Source organism: Condylura cristata, unplaced genomic scaffold (assembly GCF_000260355.1).
Source record: "Condylura cristata isolate star-nosed mole 26May11 unplaced genomic scaffold, ConCri1.0 scaffold00039, whole genome shotgun sequence".
Lineage (NCBI taxonomy): Eukaryota > Metazoa > Chordata > Mammalia > Eulipotyphla > Talpidae > Condylura > Condylura cristata.
The window spans coordinates 5,382,942-5,409,914 of record NW_004567140.1 but is presented as its reverse complement, the minus strand read 5'-3'; the positions used below and the strand labels follow the sequence as shown (position 1 = coordinate 5,409,914).

Genomic DNA, 26,973 nt, shown 5'->3' with positions numbered 1-26,973 from the left:
TTAGTACCTATGTAAAATGTGGACGTGTGGGCCTCTCTGGTGGCCCAGGAGTTAAGTCTCAGCGCTATCACCTTTACTGAATGAGTTCGATCCCTGGCCAGGGAGGTGACCCACAGGGCACAGCAGGTCTCTCCTGTCTCCCCATTGTCTTCCCCTCCGCAGTGGATTTCAGTATATCCGCCCATTCGGCTCCCCATTCTGTTTTTGGTGAGCCCTCTGGCCTGTACCCCAGTTCTTATGTGCATAAATAAAATAAAACATAATTTAAAAAATGTGGATGTGGGAAGACATTAGAGCCAGTTGTAGGCATTGCTCTTTATCTCATCCTTTAAAGATCAGTGTTTGATAAATCAAGCACCTCTATAATGGACATACAAACTGAAAGTTTTAGTAACAGCAATGTAAAGTCAGAGTAAGTCCGAAACCATTAACCTGAAAGTGAAACATTTTCTTCATTGAAATGCAAATATCTGAAAATATTGCTTTGACAGGGCCCTTCCTGGTGGCACAGCGGGTGAAGGCACAGTACTATGAGCTTGTCCGTAGCTACTGCAGGCAGGGAGCGACCCACAGGGCGCAGCAGACCTCCCCTGTCCCACCCTCTGCTCCCCTCAGCAGTGTTTTAGCGGGTCCACCTGTTCTGCTCCCCAGTCTGGTGAGTTCTCATCCTCCACATCTCTGGCCTATACCCTAGCTTGTGCATGCATAAGTAAGTCTTAGGAAAAATAAAAGAGTACTCAAATTTTTAGGTGATTAAAGCAGCCCAGTGATTTTCCTACTAATTAGTGAAACCCCAAATAAAAGCCGTTATAGTTGCTAGGAAACTGGGAAGCAGAACTGGAGTGAAATGAGAACAGCACCTTTAATTAAGGATGCAGTGACACCTGCAACCACCCTTGCACACCTACACCCACAGGTAGTTGTGGTAGAAGCCCCAGAACACCTCAGAGGGAAAAAAGTGTTACAAAATGGACAGCCTCTTGGCATTTGGACATTTTTTTAGCACTTGCTCACTTAAAGAAGGCAACTAGCTTTATTATTATATTTTTCTGTACAACTGGGGTGTAGGACAGGTGTGGGACGGTGAGAGGAGTCACCAGGGACAGAGTGGGGAACAGAACAGGCAGACTGACAAAGTCCACTGCTGAGGGGAGCAGCGGGGAGACAGGAGAGGTCTGCTGCGCCCTCTGGTCACCTCCCTGGCCGGGGATGGAACTCAGGCTATAGCAGTGAAAGTGCTGACACTTAACCCGCAGGCCACCAGGGAGGTCCGGCCACTGGTCTTACAGTTGACTCGAGCACTTAGGAGACAGGAAGCTACATGCGGCATAGAATCATCTAGTTTTGCAGACACCTCGCTCTGGATGGACCTGCAGTGGCATCTGGCATCGACTCCTCGTGGCCTAGCGGCTGCCTGCCTTCACCGAAGGTCCTGGCCACCTGGTAAGGCCTTTCCCCAGGGCACTCGAGGCTCCTTTGTGTCCACACTGGCCTGGCGGAGGGACAGCACAGCAGAGCCAGAAGCACCGGGGGACTGTGACGGGCTGAGCTTGAACAGGATGGAAGATTCTGTCATTCTCTAAACTACTGCGATCAGCTCCTTTGCGTACTGGAAAAATGAGACGACACATGGATGGACCTTGAACACTTTATGTCAAGTGAAATACACTACTCGGCCACAAAAGGACAAATACTGTGATTCCATGTAAGGACAACGTCAGTTGCCCAACTTCCGGAGCCAGAGTGGGTTGTGAGAGTGGGAGTCACTGCCTAGTGGGGACAGTGTCAGCTGGGGACGCGGGGAAAGTTCTGGAGACGCTGGTGATGCAGGTTCTACAACAGGGTGAATGTCCTTACTGCTCCTGAACTGTCTACCTAAAAAGGCTAAACTGGTAAATTTTATGCTGTGAATATTTTACTACCAAAAAAAAAAAAAAAAAGGTCACTCTGGGAAATGAAGCACTGAGTTAAAGCAAAAGCAAAAATAATAATAATAATAATCCAAGTCAGTACCTAGCTCCAAGCTCAAGGTGTAGGCAGGAGACCACCATGGTCTCCGACGGCCAGCAGGCAGCTCGGGACACTGTCAGACAGGCCCCTCGCGGCTCTTTCTCTGCGCTTGGCTCGTCCAGACTTTCCAGTGTTGAAGAAGTTCCTTTCTTCAGCTTGGTCCACCCCTGTCATTCATAATAGACAAATGAAAAGTCCCAAAAACCTGTTCTATTTGGGAAGGTTTTCCTTTGTTCCAGGCTTCGGTGGTTAATGTGCTTGACGAATTTCAGAGTCTCTCTGTCTCTGTAGACCAGTGCCAAAGAATTATTTTCTGGATTCACTGTTAGTAGCTGAAATAGGGAGAATGACACATCAGACTGACATTTATGCTCAACGCTTCTTACTGATTTACTACTGAAAAGATGACTTCCATATCAAGTACTTCTAAAGGACTGGGACAGACAGCAGAGCTTCTAAAAGACCCTTAACCAAGAAAAATGTTTGCTCTGGTTCTCTAAACATGTTCCAGTAAGTCCTATTCCAACACATATCTGAAGTTTTTGTCTAATGCATGTATTTCTTACTACATTGAAAGATTTGTTGCAAGTCACCATGCAGCTCTTAATTTCTTTGGGATTTCTCAGTAGGGCAGAATAAATACTCAGTGACTGTCCTTTAACATCTGTATTATTTTCTACTATTACTAGAAGTGGAAGAAACTTCCACGCAGAACAACAGGGATTTATGTAGTTAAAAGCAATGACAATAGGTCATAAAAATCAGGTCGTTAAAGAATGGCTTCCTCAAGAAATAAAAAAGCAACTTACCTCTTCATCTTCACCTTTGGCAATGTAGGAAGTAAAGCCGCCATACTCTGGCTCCCAGCCTTACAGGGGAAAGCAGACAGCACTCAGAAAACTCACTAGAGTTAGATCATCTGCTGAAGTCAGTGATCAGATGCTTCAAACTGGGGGGTCTGAGCGTTCACAGGTACTGATGAGCCTGAATTTACCATTCAATCAACACTAAAACTGAAAACTAATAATTAAAGGTAAAATCTATCTGGAAGGACAATTACATAAAAGCCTTAGGTGCGGGTGGGGAGTTACTAGTGGAATGTGAGGGTTGGGTCCTTCTCCTATATCCTACATCAGACAGAAATTCACCTTTGAACGTGGAGACGAAAACTCATGACCCTTAAGATTCCCTCTGACAGCTAGAGCCTGTGAACTGAGATCCTGGCCAAGGCAACGGCTTCTGAATGGGCTCAGGCCGGAGGGCCGCTTGGAAGAGGTGAGCCTCTTAGGAACCCACTCACTGCTCTCTTCCTTCCTTACCTTCACAGCCACAGTAGAGCATGAGGTCTAGGGCAAATTCGGTCTTGCTGTTGTCATGAATTAAGGTGTAGTGACCAGTCTTCCAATGCCTCAGCTCCCCCTGGCAGGTGGGAACACTGGTCTCTAAGGGAAAAGGGAGAGGATGCTTGAAAAGTTTAGAAGCTCCTTAAGGCCTCTACTCTATTGCAAAGGAGTGATCATGAGGAATGACATAGCATGGAAGAGAAACCATCCCGCGGGCCTTCCGCTGAACCACTGTTCCACCTAACAGTCTTATATCAGGCCTGAGCCACATGCAAGAGATTGACAGTAGGTTACCGTCTTACAGCCGACACTACTAAAGGCTTGAACGTAAGACCTGAAAACAGTAAAATGCACGGAAGAAAACACAGACGGGGCATTCATGGACACTGATTGAGCCTAGCGATGTCTTTGTGGACTCGTTTGTAACAGCAGAGAGACAGTAATACAAACCAATGGGACTACAGCAAACTAAAAAGCTGCCCAGCAAAAGGCACCAGCCTGAAATTGAAAAGGAAGGTGAGCAGGAGAAGGTAGCTGAAAGTCGTATGTTAAACAAGGGGTTAATCTATAAATGTTCAATCAACTCAACAGTAAAAGACATAATTTGATTTAAAAAAAAAAAAAAAAAAGTGCAGGCCCTCCCTGGTGGCGCAGTGGGTTGGAGCACAGCACTGAGAAGCTAAAACCACTTCCGCATGAGTTCGATTCCCGCCTGCCCCGGAGGTGAGTGACCACATGGCGCGGCAGACCTCTCCTGACCTGCCCGCTGCTCCCCTCAGCAGTGTACTTCACTGATCTGCCTGTTCTGTTCCCCACTCTGTCTCTGGTGAAGCCTCTCGCCGCCCCTGAGCCTCTGGCCTGTACCCCAGTTCTGTATGCACAAATAAATAAATCTTTAAAAAAAAAAAAAATAGTGCAGAAGATATTAAATAGGCATTTCACCAACGATCCACAGAAGGCCCAGAGCCACGTGACAAGATGTTCTATATGTCTTTTCTTCAGGGAAATACAAGTGAAAACCACAAGGAGGCCCTGCCAGTGGCCCAGCAGGTTAAAGCGCGGCACTGTGAGGCTATGGCAGCCCCTGCAGCACGGGTTCAATCCCCGGCCAGGGAGCTGACCCACATGGCGCGGCAGACCTCTCCTGACCCACCCACTGCTCCCCTCGGCAGTGTATTTCGTCAATCGGCCTGTTCTGCTCCCCACTCGTGAAGCCTCTCACGATCCCTGCACCTCTGGCCTGTACCCCAGTGCTGTAAGCACAAATAAATAAACCTTAAAAAAAAAAAAACCTCTGCTTTAAAAAAAAAAATCTGCCGAGACTTAATTTGTGGTCTAACATCTAATGTATCCTGGAAAGTGACCCCGGATGTCACTTAAATTCCGCTGGAGAAATAGAACTGAAGGGATCAACGCCTGAACAGCGAATGTTTAATGGCAACAAGTCACGACACAGCCCACCTTCCTTTGCTTCCTTTTCCTCTGGCTCTGTGTGGGTCTGCTTGTCACGGCTGACGGCGGCCCGGCCGGCCGCGGACTGGGGGGAGCTGTGGCTGGTTCCTTCTTCAGTGCCATCAGCAGCAGAAGCTGCTTCTCCTTCTTTTTTGTCCTCGATCTCGTCATCTTCTGAAGGAGCCAAGAAGTGCAGCTTCAGGCCTGTGAAGTTGGAAAGCAGCAAGAACAGTGCTTCCGAGCGAAACAATCCCATGCACTCCTTCAGTACTTCAGGAAGCTGGCTCTCCTCAGCTTTCTCATAAAACCTAAAAAGGAACAATGTCCACTGGTGACACCGCTGGTGGAATGAAAGCTGATCTCCCCGGCTGTTAGACAGGTTGGGGGAGCGGTTTGGGTAGGCTGCTCTGGGGGTCCCTGGGAGGCGCGCCAGTTGACCGAATCCCCTTCTAGTGAAGGGGAGCCAGGAGGCTGACAGGCAGGTGCAAGTGTCTCGGACGGCGGGTTCTACCTTTTGTTCGGGGGACCTCGGCTGTGCCATTCCACATCTCCGTGCTCCAGAGCCTCACAGACCTTTGCAAATTTCTCAGGCTGCAAAAGAAGCAAGCAAAGAAGTCAGCAAACCTCCTACGGTCCCACCCGGGCCTCAGAGATGTAGCAGCTCTACCGAATCACGCTGGCTGGTCCCTGAAAGGGCCACTGGATTCTCAGCCTTTGACACAGATGTCCCAGTCCCGACACGGTAGGTCAGGACCAAGACTGCACAGTGCCAGCACGCTCTAGCCAAGGTACCCACGTATTACTTTGGGTCATTCTGGATATTTCCTGTCAGCTTGCTAAGCCCCTCAATTAGCAACGTTCTCAAAATTACCATACAGACTTATAAATGTGAGGGGAAAAAATTGCATCCTTCAGAGTCATTACAACGGGCATCTGCAACAAGAATGCTGGGTCTGAGCTCATTCCCTTTCGCTGGCTTTCCGAATTTAAAGTCAAATTCAGTACAAGCTGGTGAATCTACTGAAATACTCTTCACCAGAGGGTTTGTAGTTACTTGATGCAATTTCTCAAGGAGTGTTCTGAAAACATCAGTTGGATCTCCTGTAAATAAGTATGAAGATTCCAAAGCATGGCCTAAGTAAATGAATGACACGGGGTTAAACAAGTAATTGTCAAATTCTTCAATATGCTCATGTCAGCTATCGGACAGAGAGAAGCCAGACAGTATGTCGTCTCTCTCAATCTGTCACCGTGGAGGGACAGCTGCAGACTGGTACGGGGCCTCACTACAGCATATGTGAGCTCATCTGGCCCTCACAAGATGCTTCCGGAGAGTCAAGGCAGGTGCTATCCCAACTGAACGGACAGTGAAGTAAAAACTCATTAGTGATTTGCTCAGGTTAGTTAAGGACAGAGCCAGGACATGAAGACAGGTTTTCTGATCTTGTTCTGATCTTGTTATCTTCCCACTGGGACATCTGTCCACCACGGCTGTCTCCTTGCGCCAAATAGCGCTTCCAGGTGTTGATCGAGTATTAACTATTTAGTACTAAAAATAATAGTGAGCACGATAGTCATCAAGTGAATAGGACGGAAACTACATCCAGTTTCCTCTCACGTGTATATAGTGGAGCTTCTAGAGAACTGGGAAATCCCCAGGGAATTCTGAATCCACGAGGTGTATGATGATTCCAGGGCTATTATCACCTCTATATTTTATTCGACAAAGAGGATAACAAACATTTTAACCAGGAGCGAAACAAAAATTCTCTTAGAAATGTCTGTCTACTCACCTGTGAATCAAAACTACACATCAAACAAGATATACAGAATCAGTCACGCTGGCCTACCTTAAGGAAGTCCTTTAGGAGAATTTCAGATCTTTCTTCAAATTCTTCTTGAATCTGGACTTGGTAATCCATGTTCAGGTAAGTAGGGTTGATCCAATCATACAAAATTTCATGCTGATGAAGAAGGAACAGGTGCATAAAGTGAGTTAATAATTCTACTTCACATTAGAAAGTATATGCCAATCCCCACTTTTAATGTTCTTTGTTAAACAGAGTGCTTGGAAACTGCCAAAGACACTATCAGAAGTTTAAAAGAAGTGGAGGGCCCTCCTTGGTACTGCAGGGCAGCGCTATGAAGTGATCTGCAGCCACTACAGCACAAGTTCGATCCCCGGCCAGGGCACAGCAGACCTCTCCTGCCTCCCCACTGCTCCCCTCAGCAGCGTATTTTAGTTAATCCGCCTGTTCTGCTCCCGTCTCTGATGAATCCTCCCACCCCCTGCACCTCTGAGCTGTACTCCAGTTCTTGTATGCAAAAACAAATATACCTTCAAAAAATACAAATAAAGGGGCCCTCCTTGGTGGTGGCACAGGTGGTTAAAGCGCAGCACTGCAAGCTGGCCACAGCTGCTTCGGTGCGAGTTTGATCCCCGCCCCAGAGGTGACCACAAGGCCCAGCAGACCCCTCCTTCCCGCCCGCTGCTCCCCTCAGCAGTGTGCTGTGTCAGTCTGTCTGTTCTGCTCCCCGCTCTGTCTCTGGTGAATCCTCTCTTGCCCCTGCGCCTCTGACCTGTACCCCAGTTCTGTCTGCATAAATAAATCTTTAAAAAAATAAATAAAAAATAAAAAGTGGAAGAACAAGCGCAAAGTCTAGTTGCATTATCAGGAAAAGTTACTTTTAAATCCCACAACAAACAACAACATGCGTGGGAATCTGAGCCCCCGGAATCTATCCTTACATCTTGTGGGATGTGTGGGCTCCGAGGCAGGAGGGGTTCACAGTAGTTGGGGGGTCGGGTCAGCGAAGGGCCATGAAGCCAGCCGCTAATGGACAAACGGGCCTTTTCCTCAGACAGGACTTCAGACACCTGAATGGGCGACATCAGCAGTGCATCAACAAGCAGGGCGACTACCAGCCGGAGCTCGCTAATTTGCGATCCTTCACTCAAGGAGTGTGAACAACCTGGCCAGGTTCATTCAACTAGAAGCTGTCACATTTAGGTAACAGGTAACTAAAAAGCTCGGGCCGTAGGCGGCCGGAGATGTGTGGTTTACGATCTCTACCTGGTGAAAGGATACTGGAGACACTTCAAAGAAAACCAGTGTGTTCCACGCAGGGACGAGAGACTTGACGACCTGCTTTGGCTGAAGGTGTTCTGCAGCAGGAGAGAGCACAGCTGTCAGTGGGGTTTCCTGACCATGCACCCCCTCTCAGCAGCCTTCCACCTTCACAGTTCTCAAATTTCTAAGGGTGTCTAGATGCACCCTTCAGACCGCCAAAGGCCACCCCTTCCATGTGCTAGTTTTGCGAGGTGACAACTCTTCTTACTGTCCTCCACCACTGATGAAGGCTAGAATAAGCTGGAAGGTTTTCTGGAGTCAAGCTCTGATGTCAGTCTTTAAAGAAAACACCCTGACTTCCTGCCGAGCAGCCTGGTCCAGGCAGAGCCCCAGACTCAGGCAGCTTCACACCTCAGGCCCCGGGGCCTGGTCTGAGCTTGTCTTCAACTGGCTCTAATTCATCTCTGGGGTCATGATTATTTCAAGGTCAGCTTAAGTGAGGTGGTGGTCAGGGGCGGTGATTCTCCTCCTGAGGTCGTCGCTGACCTCCGTCACCTCTGAGAAGTGTAAGAGCCCAGAGCGGCTGCCCTCTTACCATCAACACTGTACAGGTCCAGCGTGCCCCCCAAGCTCCTGTCCCAGGGAGGAACCAGGTACAGAATGAAGGCGACTCGGCGCCCCTCCAGCTCGTCGTCATGGCACAGGAGGGCATCTGCAACGATGCAACGCACACCTCAGCGTCCCGCCAGGAGGGGCGGCCGGGAGTGGCCTGTCCATCTGTGATGGAGCTCTTCCAGCTTAAAACGCCAGGTTCCTTCCTCTCTTATCATTAAGTTTTATAGAGATAAAACATAGTCAATATAGAAAGTCTTTTTTTATTCATTTATTTTTAGAAATATCCTTAAGTCATTTTTTAACATAGAAAGTTAAATTTTTTTTGATGATTTATTTATTTATGCATACAAGAGCGGGGGTACTGGGGGTACAGGCCAGAGGTGTGGGGGGTGAAAGGGTTCACCAGAGACAGAGTGGGGAGCAGAACAGGCAAGACAGGAGAGATCTGCTGGGCCCTGTGGGTCAGCTCCCTGGCTGGGGATTGAACTGTTGCTGCAGTGGCTGTGACAGCTTCATAGTGCTGTGCTTTAATCCACTGCGTCACCAGGGAGGGCCCTTACACTGGGTTTTTAATTGTCAGTTTGGGTAAGTTCTTCATCTACATTGGCTCTGTACTCCTTCCTGAATGTATAATATCTCCTCCCATCCAGTAGGCTATTTTTTTTTAAAGAATAGATACTATTCATGTTGTTTTTTTTAAAAAAGACTTTATTTATGCACACATGAACTGAGGTGTAGGCCAGAGGTGCAGGGCGTAAGAGGATTCACCAGAGACAAAGTGCGGAGCAGAACAGGCAGATCCACTGAACTACCCTGCTATGGGAAGGAGTGGGAGACAGGAGAGGTCTGCCGCGCCATGCGGGTCACTCCCTGGCCCGGTATTGAATGCAGCCACAGAGGCCACAGTGGCTGGCAACAGCCCGAATGTGTGAGATTTAACCCCTGCACCACAGGGAGGCCCTAGCAGGCTTTTTTTTAAATGTGAAGTAGTTCCAATCATTTCTTTTTGCCTCACTTCCCTGGCTGCTGGAGTTCAGCCCCCAATCACTGATGTCATGGAGTGTATTACCATGTTTTCTTCTATGTATTTTATACTTTCAGGGAAAATCAGGGTAGTGTTTATAATCCATCCCTTTGAATTTCTAGCTATATATCGGAGATTAGTATATGTACATTCTCAGCATTTTTCTGAAAAAAATGGTAAATAGCTTTTACTTTAATCCCAGAGTCAACCAATGACTTAAATCTTCCAATAGGATGGGCATTTCTACCTATATATAAGCTGGATCTTTTCTATTAAGAAGATCCTAACCTATACAGGGACATATGAGCTAGGATTTTAGTTAAGTGACATTACCTTTCCATCACTGTTTAAGTCTTTAAATCTTTTAGCTATCAGGGCTATTTTTCTTACCTGAGAATTCATATTTAGCACAGGACATGTCAATGGTCGATTCCAGGTCAATCTTGGAAATGTCGGAAAGCCAGGTCCGGAAATTTTCAAATAGAATTTTCCTGGAAATGTAAGTATAATATAACTTGCTGTAGCATGGTGCATGACTGGAGACTGCATTCCATTCAGGAGATTACTTCTGACACCGCTCATCACTTTAAAGTTCTGAAGTAATGTTCCCAAAGACATGTAAATATATCTACTGTTATGTACTTTTAGCTACTCTTTTGATTCACTTTCTTCCTAATGTATGAAGTATGCCCTGTGAGAGCGGCAATTAGGCTCCGCCACAGCAAGTTATCACACTGATGTTTCATTCAAAAATTACAGATTTTTAGACATGTTTTTCCAGACTAATCATTGTGACAATGCACTGTTCCAGGAAACTTGAGTGAAACTCTTGGAAATTAAACACTTTACATTAGAATAATGGTGACTATCATGCTAACTGTGCAATAATCAGTAATCTTCACCCAGTCAAATTGGGTGAGCTTCTTTTACCTAGCACCTAAAATGGCTCTTGTGGCGAAACCTCCAACAAAACTTCAACTACGAGGTAATGTTAACCGAATTCAAAACATTGTACAGGATTTGTGTTATTTCAAGTTTTTCACATAAAGAGACTTAATATTTCTGAGACATTACATAACTGAAATCCTCATAAAATACAACTGTGCCGTTTATAACTTCATATCAAGTCTCCAATCTAACACACTGAAATTTTATTACCTTTTTATACTGTACTCTACGCAAATGAAAAAGATTCCATAAAACACTATGCTCGGTTCAATAAAGTGCCACATAACTCTTAAAGAAAGAGTGTCAAATTCCATAGAATGGGTAAGCACAGTAACCTGCTGAACGAGACTTCAGATGTGGGTGGTGTACATTTTTGCTAAGACTTGATGCTTTAAGCAACCGGGTTCATGGAAAACCCTAAATCCTGCTTTTATTGGTAATACCACCTTCCATAAACTTATTCCATAAAAAAACTTCTGCTGGGCCCTCCCTGGTGGTGCAGCGGGTTAAAGCACTGCACTGAGAAGCTTAAGCCACTTTCGCATGAGTTCAATCCCTGCCTGCCCCGGAGGTGACCACATGGCGCGGCAGACCTCTCCTGACCCGCCTGCTGCTCCCCTCAGCGGTGAACTTCGTCCATCTCTCTGCTCTGTTCCCCACTCTGTCCCTGGTGAATCCTCTCACCCTCCGCATCTCTGGCCTGTACCCCAGTTCTGTATGAATAAATAATAAAAAAAAATAATAAAAAACTTCTGCTGGCCACCTATGGAAGACTCACAGGGACAAGCTTGTTTCCTGCTGTTGTTCTCATTTGCTAATTAGATTCCTGAGAGAAACTGCAGATCCCAATTGGGAAATAAAAACAATCATTTTTCTGTAAAGACCAAGGAATTCCACCGCACACCCGCTGGCTCTGCCTTTTGGGTACAGAATGTTTACCTGAGGGATACTGTGAACTTAATACCTTAGTACTAAGGTATTAGGGTAATACTTAAAGCATGATCACTCTCTTTGGGGGGGAAAGATCTAAATAAATATGATATATTAGAAATTATAGTTAACACATGAGTGATACTCCAGGATTTAGAAGAAATGACCTGCGCAGACTACCACCATATTATGGAAATGTCAGAGAAAAAAAGGGAAATGTCTGGATAGCTGAAATACAGTTACTCCCAACTAAGATGTGCTTACTTCAGTGATACTAGGAAAAAGAACTATATCAGTAAAAAGAAACTATGAAACAGTCTGTACTCCTACTAGCCAGATTCAAACATTCCAACTACTTTTTGCTCTAACTACTTTTTTTTTGTATACACAGATATGCAAACATGTCTCTTTTTAAAAATGGGGGGTACACTATCTCCTACCTTATTTTTTTTCTTGATTTTTACTGACTTGTCAATCATTTACCTATAATTATAGGTAAACATATCATATTATATATGACCTCCCTATGTTATATTATACCTACACTATACTCTATATTATGTCCATACAATATAGGTACACAATATAGGCATATATGACACATTATATAATACATATATATCATGCATGTATAATATTATATGTAATTATATTATATATATATATATAAACAATTTTGGGAGTAAAGCTTAATAACTCCATTTCACATATCTACTTTAACTTCTTTTCTTTTGACAAGCATATTTCCCTGAATCGAATATGCTTGTGACTGTAAAAGGTATCCCTAGTCCAATAATCACTTGTAAAAAGGTAAATGTTGGAATTGTTGTGCCAGAGACTACTATACGCATACATTAAAGTTCAAACACATCATATTTAACGACTGTGTATTTTTTCACTTTGTTTTATACCATTATTGACATAAATCCTCATCAATGGTCTTTTAATTTGCACTAATTTTTCACTATTATTAACAGCATCATGACAAATAATCTAGTGAGGCGTCTTTGAATACATTCTTCATCATATCCTTGGGATAAATTTTTATACATGGAATTCCAATATAAAAAGATGCATAATTTTAAGAGTTTTCACACATCTTCTAAAGAAAGATTATAGCAATGTATAAAGGAATCTACACTTCTGTCAACACAGAGGTTTTGGCTTTTGATATGTCAACTTATGATGAAAAAAACTGTATCTAAGGCATTAATTTGCTTCCTTGATTACTAACACTGTTGAACCTTTTACCACAGAGAACTTGAGTTTTAGTATTAGCCAGACTTGGGCTTGTATCTTAGCTCCCTCAATTTTACCTCAGCAGCCTTGACAAATTACTTCATTTCTCAGAATTTGTTTCCTCCTCTATGAAATGGAATCATAATGCCAACTCAGATCATGTGACTGAGCCCTTACCACCCTGCCTGCCGAATATTAAGCACCCACTAAATACCACTACTTTATTACCTTAAAGCACAGATGTGAGGCTCTCTTCTCTTCTTCAAATCGTCAGACTTGATCATGAAAAGAGAAAAAAAGAGATTTCCTTCATCTACTTTCATGTATGTACTCAGTAACAGCTTGTTATATTCTTTGACTATGTCACTATCACTGACCCTCTACGATTTTAAGATCTTACAAAGCATGAACTCCCACCTGTCAAGACTCCTGCATGGGAGTTAGAGCATCTAACACACAGTGAAAACTCAACTTATGTCAAATGAATGAATGCATGATAAAAGTGAGAACTCTCCGAGTATTAACTGAGTGTATACATAATGAACTTCTGAAGTGGAAGAACTAGTGGGAAAAGCATACATACCTGCTGGAACTTATATAAATCGTTATATTTTTCATGGAAGTCCAAGTTCAAAAGTTCCTTCTGAAGTCCTTCCAAGAAGTTTTGGCTTTGGATGAAATTTGGGATCACACAGTGAAGAAAGGGGTCCATTTCCATGACAATGGCTTCTGTTTGAAGAAAAACATCACCCATGATTTTTTTCCTTTTGTATTTTGAACCCCTCAAGTAGTAAAGCAGAATACGTAAGAGGATTATCATGAGTTTTCAGGAATCTAGTACCCAGAGTCTAAGACTGGGAGAACAATAAACTCTTCCTATTTTTCCAGTTAGCCTTTAATTGACTACTTAAGGAAATTGTTTTTAAACTACTAGTCCTTACTAAAGTGCCCGGTCTTTTATTTATTTATTATTTTTTTGAAGACTTATTTATATATGCATACAGAACTGGGGTACAGGCCAGAGGTGCAGGGGGTGAGAAGATTCACCAGAGACAGAACAGGGAGCAGAACAGGAAGATCAATGAAGCACAATGCTGAGGGGAGCAGTGGGGAGACAGGAGAGGTCTGCCACGCCCTGTGGGTCACTCCCATAGGAGTGGCCAGCTTGCTGTGGCCAGCTTGCAGTGCTGTGTCCTCACCCACTGGGCCACCAGGGAGGGCCTTTACTTATTTTTAACCTCAGAGTGATTACTTATTGAAATGGAAGTATTTTAGATTCTTAGTTCATTCCCTTCCCCAAACTTAAAAGGAGAGTAGAAAATTAAAAATGAGAATAGCAACACTGGCTGGCATTTATTCCTTCAACCCTGCAACTTCTTTCCCTAAGTTACTGGTAGAGGAAAAGCTCCTAGAGGCCCTGCCTGGTTTTAGGATGGAGCACTGCAAGCTGGCTGCAGCCATTTCAGTGCCAGTTTGATCCCTGGCCACATGGTGACCCACATGGCACAGCGGACCTCTCCTGACCCGCCCTCTGCTCCCCTCAGCAGTGTACTTCCTTGATCTGCCTGTTTTGCTCCCCACTCTGTCTCTGGTGAATCCTCTTACCACCCCTGCACCTCTGATCTGTAACCCAGTTCTGTATGCATAAATAAAAAAACCTTTAAAAAAATAAAAGCACCTAGAAACTGAAACAGGAAGCATGGCAACCTGGAGGTTGGCAAGCTTGCTGCATTAAGCAGGGCTCTGGGCCTAGAAGGTGGCATTTGAAACTGAGGCTGGAAACATACAATATAGGTTCCTTTCCTTGGTCAACACATGTCTATTTTGATAGCTCTCACAGCCAAACTAGAGACACATAAAAATAAGTAGGGGGCATCCCTGGTGGTGCAAGGGGTTAAAGCTCAGCTCTGTGAAGCTACCAGCAGTGAGTTCCATCTCCATACCCAGCCAGGGCTGACCCACAGAGCTCAGCAGACCTCTCCTGTCTCCCTGCTGCTCCCCTCAGCAGTGGATTTCAGTCCATCTGCCTGTTCTGCTCCCCACTCTGTCTCTGGTACATCCTCTCACCGTCGTCCCCCCCCAACCCCCACCTCTGGCCTGTACCCCAGTTCTTGTATACACAAATAAATAAACCTTTTAATAAAAGTGAGTAGGCTCGGGTGCGTCATCTGGCAGCTCACAACACAGGCTGTGGTTACACAACCTTGGGGCAAGTGGGGATTACTCGCAGCGGACAAATCACACCAGCCACTGGAATCAGTGTCCAAATGTTTACTGGTCTGTACTCTGGATGACAAGTATTGACTCTCACGGCATTAACTTATTAAACTCTTCCAACATCTTTTGGAGGTAAATACTAGTAGTTTGCTCACTTTACACTCGAGTTATCTGCGATTTAAAAATAAATAAGCGAATACGGCCCAGCAAGGACCGCCCAGCCCGCGGCTAGGCTTCCAGCTCAGTAACCTGATGCCAGTTCTGCGGTGAAGCTGCCTGCCCGCTACTTCCCGAAACTCTCTGGCCTACACCTCTTCCTCTTCTCAGGTTTCTAAATCCAACCTCAGCTTGCAATGACTGGGGGCAGCAGGCCGGGCGGGGAGGTGGAGGCGGCCGAAGTCACCCTCTCCAGGAGCCTCTTCCCCTAGGGCCCGCAGTCGCGGCTCCTTCGGGACCTTCCAGGCCCCCGGAAGAGCGCGGCGCTCCCCGTGCACAGCGCCCGGTTACCGTGACGGAACGGCGTCCTGTGGCTCCAAGCCTCAGCCACTTGCTTTTTCAGGGTTTCCTCCGTGACAGCGTCCGAAAACTCCGCCATCAACTCCTTCTTTTCCTTTTTCCCCACCCGGGCCGGGCCGGGCTCAGCAGGCCGTTTCCCACTCATGGCTTCAGAAGCTACACCTCCACGCCGCTCTCACCGAGCGGCCACCGCACTCTCCCAGACTACAACTCCCAGAACACCCCCCTTCCGGGGCGCCCTAGCGCCACCCAATAGAAAGCACCAGAGCGAGAGGAGGCGGAACCACACGGAGTCTACCAATAGAAGCTCCAGATGTTGAGGCTACCCTTTCTGCGATTGGTCTGAGCACGTTCGCCCAGCCAGGTCACCGCCTCTCTACTTCCTGCCGCCAGAGGCTCCGGGTGCACTTCCGGCGAGCGTACGCCTCCTCTTGCGCTCTCATGTTAATGGCGGGTGGTGGCCGCTGAGTGGGACGCAGATAACCGCTACCGGCACAGGGAAAGTCTCCCTGCTTCCGCGTCTCCGCCTGCTGCGTGTGTCCGAGCTCGCCAGCATGTCCGTGGTGCCGCCCAATCGTTCGCAGACCGGCTGGCCCCGGGGGGTCAACCAGTTCGGAAACAAGTACATCCAGCAGACCAAGCCCCTCACCCTGGAGCGCACCATCAACCTGTAAGTGCGGCCTGGCCTACGCGCGCCGCCCTGCAGGGCACCCTCCCTCGTGGGCGCCCCTCAAGACGACCGCTCGGCCCTGGCGCCCCCCCGGCGCGTTCCACGCCTCCCCAGCGCCCCCGCCGACCCCGCGCGCACGCGCGCGCGCGCCTGTCTGTCTCCCGCCCACGGGCCCTTTCCTCGGGGTAGCGTCCTGCTCGAGGTTCTCTTTCCAGAAAGCAGGCTCGTTCTGGTGCCCTTGGGCTCTGCCGGTGTAGGAAGAAGTCCACTTTGCTTCACACGCATCCTCTCCCAGCCTCTCCAGACGGAGCTGAACGTTGATCTCGCCCAGGTTTCGTGCTGTCACATCACGGCTGTGCTAGTTACTGTCTTAGGCGACGTGAATGATACCCGTCAAGGACAAAGGATGTTGCTCTTGTTTGGGTGCAGATCCCCACTCCCCCCTTTTTCACTTCGGTGCTAATGTCTAGGTCTGGCTCCAACACGTTGATTACTTTTTTTTTTTTTAAGATTTATTTATTTATGCATACAGAACTGGGCTACAGGCCAGAGGCACAGGGGCGGTGAGAGGATTCACCAGAAACAGAGTAGGGAGCAGAACAGGCAGATCAACCAAGTACACTGCGGAGGGGAGCAGTGGGGAGCAGGAGAGGTCTGCCAGGTCATGTGGGTCACTCCCTGGCCTGGAACCCAACTGGCACTGGCTGCTGCGGGGACCTTCATTGGTGCTGTGCGTTAACCTATTGCACCACCAAGGAGGGCCCATGGGTCTCGTTTTTTATGGCTCACTTTTATGCTGTGTTTCAGATCGTCAACGCACCACATTTTGTTTATCTGCCCAGGGCCATCTGGAATGCCCTATGGCTCGCGTGTCTTTTCTGTGCCATGGCCACAGCATCCAGGCATCCTGTAGAATGCAGCATGGGCATGCGGAAGCTGGTTTGAGGGGCTCTCAAGTCGTGGGGAGAACCAGATTGCAGTTCCCGAGCAGCCACCGGAGAGCGTTTTATTTGCCACACCTTTCTGCCTAAGCATTTCAAGCCATTGCACACGTGGAGAAGTAAATTTGCTAGGGCAGATAATTGATATTTTGGGCTGTTCAGCGCTCAAGAAATTTTTTTCTGAGAATAGCGAAGCATGGCGATGTGGGCTCTGATTCAGAGAAAGTGGGCAGTTTATGCCCGTCATTGTTTAAAAGGAGTAGGGGTTACTAATGATAGTTTCTGTGGGCTACTTTAAGTGTTCTCTTTTATATTCAAGTCAATGAACTTCTCCTTGCACACTATTTGAAATAGGATACATCATGTTTTGTTTCCTAAAACATGCTGCCAGGGAAACTTAGGTCATAAAGATGTTAGGCTTATGAAGTTTCAAATGAGTTGATGCTTGTATACACAAGTTAATATCTCTGGTGTTACACTGACATGGTAGCACTTTAATAGCACATCACTTTAAACAAACCTTAGGTGAATATTGCTGTGAAATGAAGGGCCAGTTTCTAAATAGCCTCTAGTGGTCATTAGAACTGGGGCTTACAGGTTTCCCTTGGTTTGCCTTGATTACTGGATCAACTTGTATCAAGTCTCAGCATATCCTGATATCACCTCTGTGGCCTAAGTTGGGTCCTTTGCCAGGGCACAGCAGACCCCTCTTGTCTCCCGGCTGCTCCCCTCAGCAGTGTATTTCAGTAGATCCACCTGTTCTGTTCCCCACTCTGTCTCTGGGAAACCCTCTTACTCCCTGTATCTCTGACCTATACCCCCGTTGTTCTACGCAAAATTAAATACATTTTTAAGTCTTGAAAGTGTGCTGGAATTGATGTATTTTAGTTTAGAGCTGCTTAATTTATGCCTAGAATTTGACTTCTAGAATTAATTATAAAGTTTTGATAATCTTGATTTGTTTCCTTTTCAAGAATACCTGGATGGATTGATTATATAGTTGTTGACTATTAATGTTGAGGTATTTTGATAGAATAAATTCCTTGGGGATAGGCAAGCCTGACCAAAGCATTCTTATTTGAAAGGCTTATAATTAAAGACTTCTTACTGTAAGGCTATGATCAAGAGGTTATAATGTGGGATTTTTTTTTTTAAAGATTGTTTTATTTATGCATGCAGTCCTGGGGTACTGGCCAGCGGTCCAGGAACAATGAGAAGGTTCACCAGAGACAGAGTGGGGAGCAGAACAGGCAGATGGACTGAAATTCACTGCTGAGTGGAGCAGTGGGCAAGACATGAGAGGTCTGCTGTGCCATGTGGGTCAGCTCTGGGGTGGGGATCCAACTTGCACTGAAGGGGCTGCAGCCAACCTCCTGGTTATGTGCTTTAACCCCTTGCACCACCATGGAGGGCCGATAAGGTGTGATTTTTAACAGCTATCTTGCAGGGAAAATTTGAGCTTTGCTAAACAAGATGAAAACTTCAGTAATAATATTTCAAATTCTTGATACAGGAGACTATTCAGGTTAGATATGGTGGCAGAAGATTTAAATGAGAAGGAAAGACTAAAGATAACTGCATATATTTAGTGCAGAAGGTTTAGAGGGAAAATGGAAGTTCATCTGAAGAGGAAAGGGTGGCATATCAGGAAAATCTGAGGGTAGTTGACTGGGAGAAATAGAAAATAACTGATGAGATGATGGGAAGTGGGGCCTCAGCTTGTAGAAAAAGGATTATCCTTCAGTTCCTGCTATTGACAGAATTTACAATTAGGCTAGTAAGGAGGTGGGGAGACCCCATGAGGATATTAGCCAGGGTAGCGTTGTTAGCGAGGACAGCAGCCCGATCTAAGAGCAGAGGATCAGCAGACACCCAGATCGCTGCTTCTCTAAGCATTTAAGGACCTTAGAGAAAATAGTGTTTGTGCTTGAGGATCAAGTACATAGCAACTGCTTGACCCAGCCACTGGCAGCTTGGCTTTAGAGTCCAAAGAGCTGGATTCTAATCTGTACGGCATTTGTCATGATGAGTTATGATCTTTGGTTCTCATGTGAGATGTTTGTCTTTGGATTCCAGGTACCCTCTTACCAATTACACTTTTGGTACAAAGGAACCCCTCTATGAGAAGGATAGTTCTGTCGCAGCCAGATTTCAGCGCATGAGGGAGGAATTTGATAAAATTGGAATGAGGAGGACAGTAGAAGGGGTTCTGATTGTCCATGAGCACCGGCTACCCCATGTGTTACTGCTGCAGCTGGGAACAACCTTCTTCAAATTGTAAGTGTCATTGGAAATTATCAATGACATTTGATAATTGTCACTTTGATAGGATTACTGTTTTTTGCAACTTTGAAACACAGTTTTAGCTTTTAGTCATTTATTTCAATAAACTATTAATTGAATCTTTGGAAAGAGAAAATAAACTATTTTTCTCTTGTTCAGTGCTCATTTATTGTCTAGCTAGAAATCTGTATGTTGATGCTACACAGGACAAAAGCTGTGAAACACATTAGTTTAAGTTAAATTTTCAGATACCATTGTAACAGTGTTAGGAACATTTTTTCCTGAAATGAATACTTTTTACTTTTTGTAGGTAACTGTCTAGCTTTATCACTTAAACTTAAATCTCTCAGTGTACATTTAGTTCCCAACTACTTGTCCAGATTGTGCCAAAAAGAGAGGTCTCAAATGCTGAGATTGGACTTCTTGAAAAGTAACTCATTCTTCAGACCTAGAGATGGATCTGTTTCCTCTCTGAATTAAGCTCCACTATCACTGCCTAGTGGCGAGAGAAGAGATGGGAATGGCTGGTGATCAGCCATTATTTTTTGTTTATATTTTATTTTGTATTTAAAACTAGGGTTTCTACAACTCTGGTGAGTTAACATTATAAATTCAACTCTCTAGCATACTCTTTCTGCTCCTTTTGACATTTTTTTTTGTTTTGATTGCCTGATCATACGACTCTGAAATAGTTTATTAAGTTACTTGACAGAAATAACTATTATTGTGTTCTTGCTATTACCCTAAAATTGAAAGCTGAAATTCTTAACCTTTATACAGACCTGGTGGTGAACTTAACCCAGGAGAAGATGAAGTTGAAGGATTAAAACGCTTAATGACAGAGGTATTTGTCTGTTTAACCATTCTGACAGTTTCATTCTTACCTACCTGAATACCATTGACTTAATGAGTAATTAGATTTTTTTTGTGTCTTGTGGAAAGGATATGTTTATTTTCAATTGGTACAATGTTTAATTTCTTTGTAGAAATTAAATCAGAAAACACTAAGCAGTAAAATCTGAGGGTATGGGAAGAATGAGTGAAAATTTACATCTTGAATAGTGAGATTTCTAGACTTCTATTAGACTGATAGAATGCTGACAACGAGGCTTACGCAGACTGAAGGTAGAGGTTTTATTTCTGGAGGAAGCAGACAATCCAGAAAAATCCACCAAAACCAAAAATTCGTCCAGATGATGGTATTTTAGACTCTTCCCCAAGAAATAGTGTAGCCCTGTCACAGTCATACAGAGTGACAGTTCACCTCTTTGCTCTTAATTGCTTTGCTCTTAATTGTGAGCAGATAACTCAGTATCACCAGACTTTTGGAGAAAGCTTCTTAGCAAAGAGATGCAAAGGAGTTAGAGAAACTCCACAGAAAGAGAAAATTAAGCAATCAGCCAAATTATGATCAGTATTCTTGGTATGATAAAAGGAGAGAATGTATCTGTGCAATGGTGTGCCATTAAAAAAGACTATTAATATTAAATCAGTAAAATCTCATGAATATCTTTAATGAAAGTGTTAGAAGAATGAACAGTTCATTCGAGGGTTAGAAGACATAATTGAAGAAATCACACAATGGAATAAAAGTATAGATTATAGACAAGAAAAGATAAAATCAGTGGACCCACCAGAAGGATCAATATCATCTATAGAGAAATAGAACAGAGGAAAAGGAAAGAATTAGCAAGGCAGTAATTCAAAAAGCTTTCCTCAGTTGATATAAGTTTCAGATTGACCTATCTATCTTTTGTAGGCAAAAGAGCCTTGCAAAGGCATATCATCATGAAATTTTAAGTCAGTAAAAAGGAGATTCTAAAAGTTTCCAAAGTTGGGGAGAGAGTATAGGAAAACTTACTACAAAGCATCAAAATCAGAAATGGCAGGAAGCCAAAAGATCATGGAACGTTCCTTCATAGTTCTGAGAGAACTTGACTTTATTCTATAGTAGAATTTTCTAGCTAGACTGTAAGTCAGGTAAAATAATGCTATTTCTAGATAGTTTCCAAAACTGTGAACTCTTCGTACCTTTTCTCAGGAAGCTGCTGGAGGGTGTTCACCTACATGAAAATAAATAAAGAAGGTACAGGATTTAGAATAGACAGAGCCTGATGACACAGCAGAGATGCACCAGGAGGCCTAGAGCGCTGCCTGTGCAGGAGAGCTGAGAGTAGCTGCAGGTTGATGAAAAAATGTTTCTTAGGAAAGTGAGTTGGTGTTTGGATTGAAAAGAATTTCAAGCCTTTTTGGAGGGTGTAGAGATAGATTCATTACAGCCAATGAAACAGCTGTTAATCCTGAAGAAACGGGTTAGCTATACAAGTAAGGAAATGTACCACACACTCTTGCTTAGTTTTAAGTTTAATTACAGTTTACTAAATGTTCTTACCTAGTCATGTTAATTAGAAATACTCTTGACTTCATCAAATACTGATACTGGGAGCATGGTAGAAGAGAAAGATGAAGAGGGAGAGTTTTAAGACCTAATTCTCATATACAGTAGAGGGCATTTTTTGTTCTTTTTATAGATTCTTAAACATGAAAAGTAATCAAGAAACGGTCATAAAGATTGTGTTAAATAATGTAACTTTACCGTGGAAAAACCTGATAGACATTACCAGGGCCAGGTGATCAAAGTTAATATCAGAGAAAAGTAATGTTGATGGAGCGTGCTCTTGCCGTGTGTGATGAGATTGGCACTTTACCTCTGATCTTCCGCCCTGCAATCCAAAACCCTGTTCTAGTTGAGGGACTTCTGCAGACTGGTCAGGACTCCTCAAAATTGCCAAAGTCAAAAAGAGAGTGACAGACTGTCTCTGTGAGGCACCTGGGTGAAATAACTAGATGTAGTGTGGTACTGGGTGAGGTCCTAGGACGAGAAAGGACGTTAGGTAAAAAGTAAAGGGATCTGAACAGAGCATGACTTTAAGGCTTTAGTGTTGGTTCATTAATGTGACCAATGTGCTTAGATGTTAGAGGCGGTCTCTGTACTCTTTGCAACTTTGCTGTAAAGCTATTAAAGTAAAACTAAAATATTAACAGTTTATTGAAAAATGAAAATGCTTTTTAAACAGGTAACTGGGGTGGTGTGTCTGTAGTTACGTTGATGTAAGATTGCCTTTTTTTTTTTTAAGATTTACTTATGCATACAGAACTGGGGTACAGGCCAGAGGTGCAGGGGGTGGGTGAGAAGAAACAGTGGGGAGCAGAACAGGCAGATCAACGAAGAACACTGCTGAGGGGAGCAGTAGGTGGGTCAGGAGAGGTCTGCCGCGCCCTGTGGGCAGCTCCGGGGCTGGGGATCAAACTCGCAGTGTAGCTGCTGCAGCCAGCTTGCAGTGCTGCGTCCTAACCTGTTATGCCAGTAGGGAGGGCGCCGGTTTTTAAACTAGTATTAGTTTATTTTGTACAAAGTTAACATAGATAATAAACAGGAAATATAGAGAGGAAATCTGTGTAGAGGGCACAGTTAGGGGTGCTGCCCAGACTTCCCTGAAGAAGGGTATTAATGGGGATATGTATTTGGTGGCTTATTGTCTGTCTCTCTCTCGACACATGCACACACACTCTCTTTCTCTCCACACACACTCTCTCTCCACACACACACTCTCTCTCTCTCTCTCTCTACACACACACACACACACACACACACACACACTCTACACACACACTCTCTCTCTCTCTACACACACACACACTTTCTCTACATACACACACTCTCTCTCTACACACACACTCTCTCTCTCTACACACACACACACACACTCTCTCTACACACACACACTTCTCTACACACACACACACACTCTCTCTCTCACTCTCTCTCTCTTTCTCTTTCTCTTTCTCTCCACACACACACTTTACAGATACTAGGTCGCCAAGATGGAGTCCTGCAAGACTGGGTTATTGATGACTGCATTGGTAACTGGTGGAGGCCAAATTTTGAACCACCTCAGGTAAGTGTTTGCTTTATTTTCTGGGCAGTTTGTTATAGAGAAAACTGATTTAATTCCAGCCTTTTAAAATTTGGATTGAAATTTCCTCTTTCCTCTCTTTAATTTAAATAAAAACTTTAAAATCCAAACTTTTTTTTTCTTTCACATACAAGAGTAGAGAAACGTCTAAGTGAATCCTGTTAGTTGTCATTTCACTTTCAAGAGTTAATTTTCCACAGTCAAACTGCATCAACTCTTTGCCCCCACGACCCAATCCTTGTACCTTCGCATTGGGTTATTTTGAAGCAAATCCTACATATAATTTTAGTTGTAACATTTCATTGTACTTCTCTTAAAGATAGGACCTTTTAAAAGATATGGACCACTACAACCACTATCGTACTAAAAATAATTCCCCGAAGATCACTAAGTATGTAGTCATTCCAGGTAGTTTAAAACTTTTGCTTCCATAATTTGTTTGAATGAGGATAAGCTCTTGTCTTGATGATCTGCCGTGACTGTCTCTTCGCGATCTCAAAGGTTGCTGTGTGTGTGTTTTCCTTCTCACTCACTCGTATGGCTGAGGGATAGGAAGTTAGAGTGCTGGGAAGCTGGTGCGGCACTCACTGCCTAAGAATTGTCTCCCAAATAGTTTCTCCATTTTCCCAAGTCGTTTGATGCTGACTGGCTGACAAGCTCCACTTAGACCACGTATCTGGGGTTCTTGCAGCATTGGGTGATGTGTAGGGGTGTTGTTGAAGGGCAGGAGTGTCTGTAAAGTATCTTTCCCACTATATTTAAACTCTTTATATAATAAACATGTCTACACCAGTTTCTAGAAAATTTAACTTCAAAAAAATCATTTTACTAAAACATTTTATTACTATCACACTTCATTGTTTTATAAATTTCTCAGGTTGTACATCCTGTGAGGACACTTAATTTTCTTGTGGGTGGATGGTTTACTTACTTGTTAAATTTATTAAGGCATTTATTTATTAGTACATCTGTAGGTACTGGGTCCTGTTAAAGGAAATACTAGAAAGGATTCTATTCACTCTAGCAGTTTACACTCCATTGGAGAAGAAGCATGTAAAGAAAGAAACAGTTGGATATGTGTTAAAATTTTGTGAGAGATAGGAGCTTGGTCTCAGAAGGGTTATATTTGAGCTTGATGCCTTAAGTGGGAGGCATGGAGGTAGAGGGACGTCTTGGTAACAGCAGGTTGCTCTCGTTTGTTGTTTAGTACCCATACATTCCTGCGCATATCACAAAACCCAAGGAGCATAAGAAGTTGTTTTTGGTTCAGCTTCAAGAGAAAGGTAAGTTATTTCTGAAGGCAGCCATCTGAAAATGTTGGTATTTTCATGGAACCCTCTATTTGTGTTTTCTCCAAGATCCTTGAATTTTTTACTTCATTGTAAAATCCAACCAACAAGTCATGTATATATAGAATGGCCTTGTTTTTCTCATAGATGGTTTAGTTACGCTGTTGGGGAGGGTGGGGAGAGAATGTAGGTTTAACTAGCATCCAAAATACCGTAGACTATTGTTTTTAATAACTGTTTAGCTCCTGGTAATGATTTTCATGTCATGATAAACTAGTGACAATTACAGGAAACAGGTGGATTGATGTTTTTCAAATGCATCTTAACACCTTTTGTGCATTTTAGTAAGTCACTATTTCTTTTAGTTGTCTAATATCCCCCCAAAATTATAAGCTCAGGGTTCTTCCCTTCCTGTTGTCGCAGGGCCAGCACATAACACTGTGTTTCTTGGTTGTTAATAGCATAATAACTGACTTCATTAGTTTCAAAGTTGTGACTAAGAACTTTGCTTAAACCAAAATGTACTGAAGATTCTCTTTTTTCCCCTCAAAAATTTCTCAGATGTAAATTGATTACTTTTAAATTGAAATGCTAGCGGTGATTGTATCAGAAATTGCAGAAAATCAATACTGTTTTGTTGTATTTTAGCCTTGTTTGCAGTCCCTAAAAATTACAAGCTGGTCGCTGCACCCCTGTTTGAACTGTACGACAATGCACCAGGGTATGGACCCATCATTTCCAGTCTCCCCCAGCTTTTGAGCAGGTATGCACATTTTGTCGGTCTAATCGAAACGCCTCTGAGTCACTTGAGAAGGGATAGCTCATGAATTTTGCTCAGTTAAATATGACGGCAAGAGTCCACAGACCCTGAATGGCAGTATGACATTCTGGCGTTTGTTATTAAGTGCTGTCCCCCACATCTGATGTTCTCTACTGATGACTTTCAAGTATTTATTCAAAAAAGGGGTGGTAAAATAGTAGTCAGCAGTGTATGTGGAAGGGCTGGCTACGTCACCATGTGGGAATTGGCTCTCTCGGTGTAATAGAGTCTGTCCCTTTTGGAGCCTGGCCTGGCCTGTTTGGGCTCCACAGTGGGTATTGTGGGCCTGGGTCTTGAATGTTCACATGGAGGTTCTTTTTGACACACAGAGTGCTGAGAAATGTCTATGTGTGTGTGTGTCTTATTTTAGAGTTGCTAAGAGCCGACTACAATAGGGGTTGAAGAAGGACTTGACAGTCAAGAAATTATTCTGTAGTTAATGTTTGGATTTAACTCCACAGCGCTTCCTGGCACTGTGACATCACACAAATGATGATACCAGTAGGCCTATTTCTTCACCCATCAAGGGAGGTGGTAACCCCACTCCCTGTGAGGACTGAGTGAAATAAAGCAGGGGAGTGCTTGGAACACACCAGGCACTGGGCAGGCGTGCGCGTCATGAGTGCTAGCTTCAGACAGTCCAGTAGGGGTTTGCTCTTAACAGCAACACTTACTGAGTATGAGATTATTTTTTCTACTTTTTCACAATAATCGGTCTTAACCTGTGGCTCCTTTTCTTTGGTACCCTGAAGGGTTACAAGTGTGAAATAGGAAGAAAAGGTCATGTAACATCACCCCTCTGTTGTCAGGAGCTTGCGAGTGGTCAGAGTACTGTGAGGAATAAAAACTTTTCCTTTCACCAGGGAACATGTAAGGGATAATGAATAAAAGTTACACTCTTTAACACTTTTTAAAATTAAGTTTATTCAACACACATTTATTTAATGTTGAAGGTGACAGGTGAGAGCAGTGTTTCTTGGTATAGAAAATGCCCAAAGTGTTGAGGGAGAGCAGAAAATTAAAAATACATTTATCTAAGGTAGGATCTATGTCAATAATACTGTTTTTCATAAAGCTGCTGTTCTTTTTAAAATGTAGGTTCAATTTTATATACAACTGAATTTCTGCGCAGTGGAGAAGTAGAAGAAGCCGTCTCTGTGAGCACAGCTATACACATGGCGTAGAATAAAATGGCAGAAAAAAATTTTGGTTTCTCTTTCCCCAACCCTAAATTGCCACCTACTTTCTGTTGTTTGAATAGTGAAGTTAATACGAACACTAGATAGTGGTGTAACAAATGTGATGTTTAGTTTACTTTTGGTTCTCATACTTTTTGTACATTAAAGAAAATGGACTTTTTTTTTTACTTTCACATTAAACTTTTAAAATTCTTACAGGTGAGGGTTGTTTCTTTTCTCCTCCTAGGTGGGTCAATGTTAAGAGACAAGGGCAGCTTGAGGCCAGTGGAGATTATGGGACTCTAGCTCTTTTGGTGCTGGGGCGGCCGCCAAAGCAGTGTAAGGCGATGAGGCTCTTCTGTTACTTTTGGAAGCCAGGTTGGCTTGAGTCCCAGGTCCACTCCCGGGCCTGTGTCACAGCCCGGTAAAATGCGTTCTAGTAAGTAGTGT

The 26,973-nt window shown here is 44.0% G+C and overlaps 2 protein-coding genes across 3 annotated transcripts; one reads left to right on the top strand and one right to left on the bottom strand.

Annotated features, from left to right (window-relative positions):
* Nucleotides 1-1,215: 1,215 nt before the first annotated feature.
* Nucleotides 1,216-15,561, bottom strand: OGFOD1 (2-oxoglutarate and iron-dependent oxygenase domain containing 1). Of its 2 annotated transcripts, XR_001146115.1 has the most exons (14): nt 15,357-15,561; nt 13,216-13,361; nt 12,861-12,907; nt 9,906-10,006; nt 8,472-8,588; nt 7,880-7,971; nt 7,555-7,683; nt 6,656-6,769; nt 5,317-5,396; nt 4,815-5,113; nt 3,330-3,452; nt 2,820-2,878; nt 2,014-2,342; nt 1,216-1,609 (listed from the first exon to the last, which is right to left on the bottom strand). XR_001146115.1 is itself a non-coding variant. In XM_004693575.2 (13 exons), the coding sequence occupies exons 1-13, from the start codon at nt 15,508-15,510 to the stop codon at nt 2,181-2,183; spliced, it is 1,623 nt and encodes a 540-aa protein (XP_004693632.1). In that variant the 5' UTR covers nt 15,511-15,561; the 3' UTR covers nt 1,635-2,180. The 2 variants fall into 2 exon arrangements, 1 of the variants encoding a protein (XP_004693632.1); XM_004693575.2 differs by lacking the exon at nt 1,216-1,609 and having other exon boundaries at nt 1,635-2,342.
* Nucleotides 15,562-15,777: 216 nt separating this feature from the next.
* NUDT21 (nudix (nucleoside diphosphate linked moiety X)-type motif 21) lies at nt 15,778-26,739 on the top strand. Its single transcript, XM_004693574.2, has 7 exons — nt 15,778-16,035; nt 19,053-19,253; nt 20,040-20,103; nt 23,129-23,218; nt 24,444-24,519; nt 25,174-25,288; nt 26,444-26,739. The coding sequence occupies exons 1-7, from the start codon at nt 15,920-15,922 to the stop codon at nt 26,463-26,465; spliced, it is 684 nt and encodes a 227-aa protein (XP_004693631.1). The 5' UTR covers nt 15,778-15,919; the 3' UTR covers nt 26,466-26,739.
* Nucleotides 26,740-26,973: the final 234 nt, after the last annotated feature.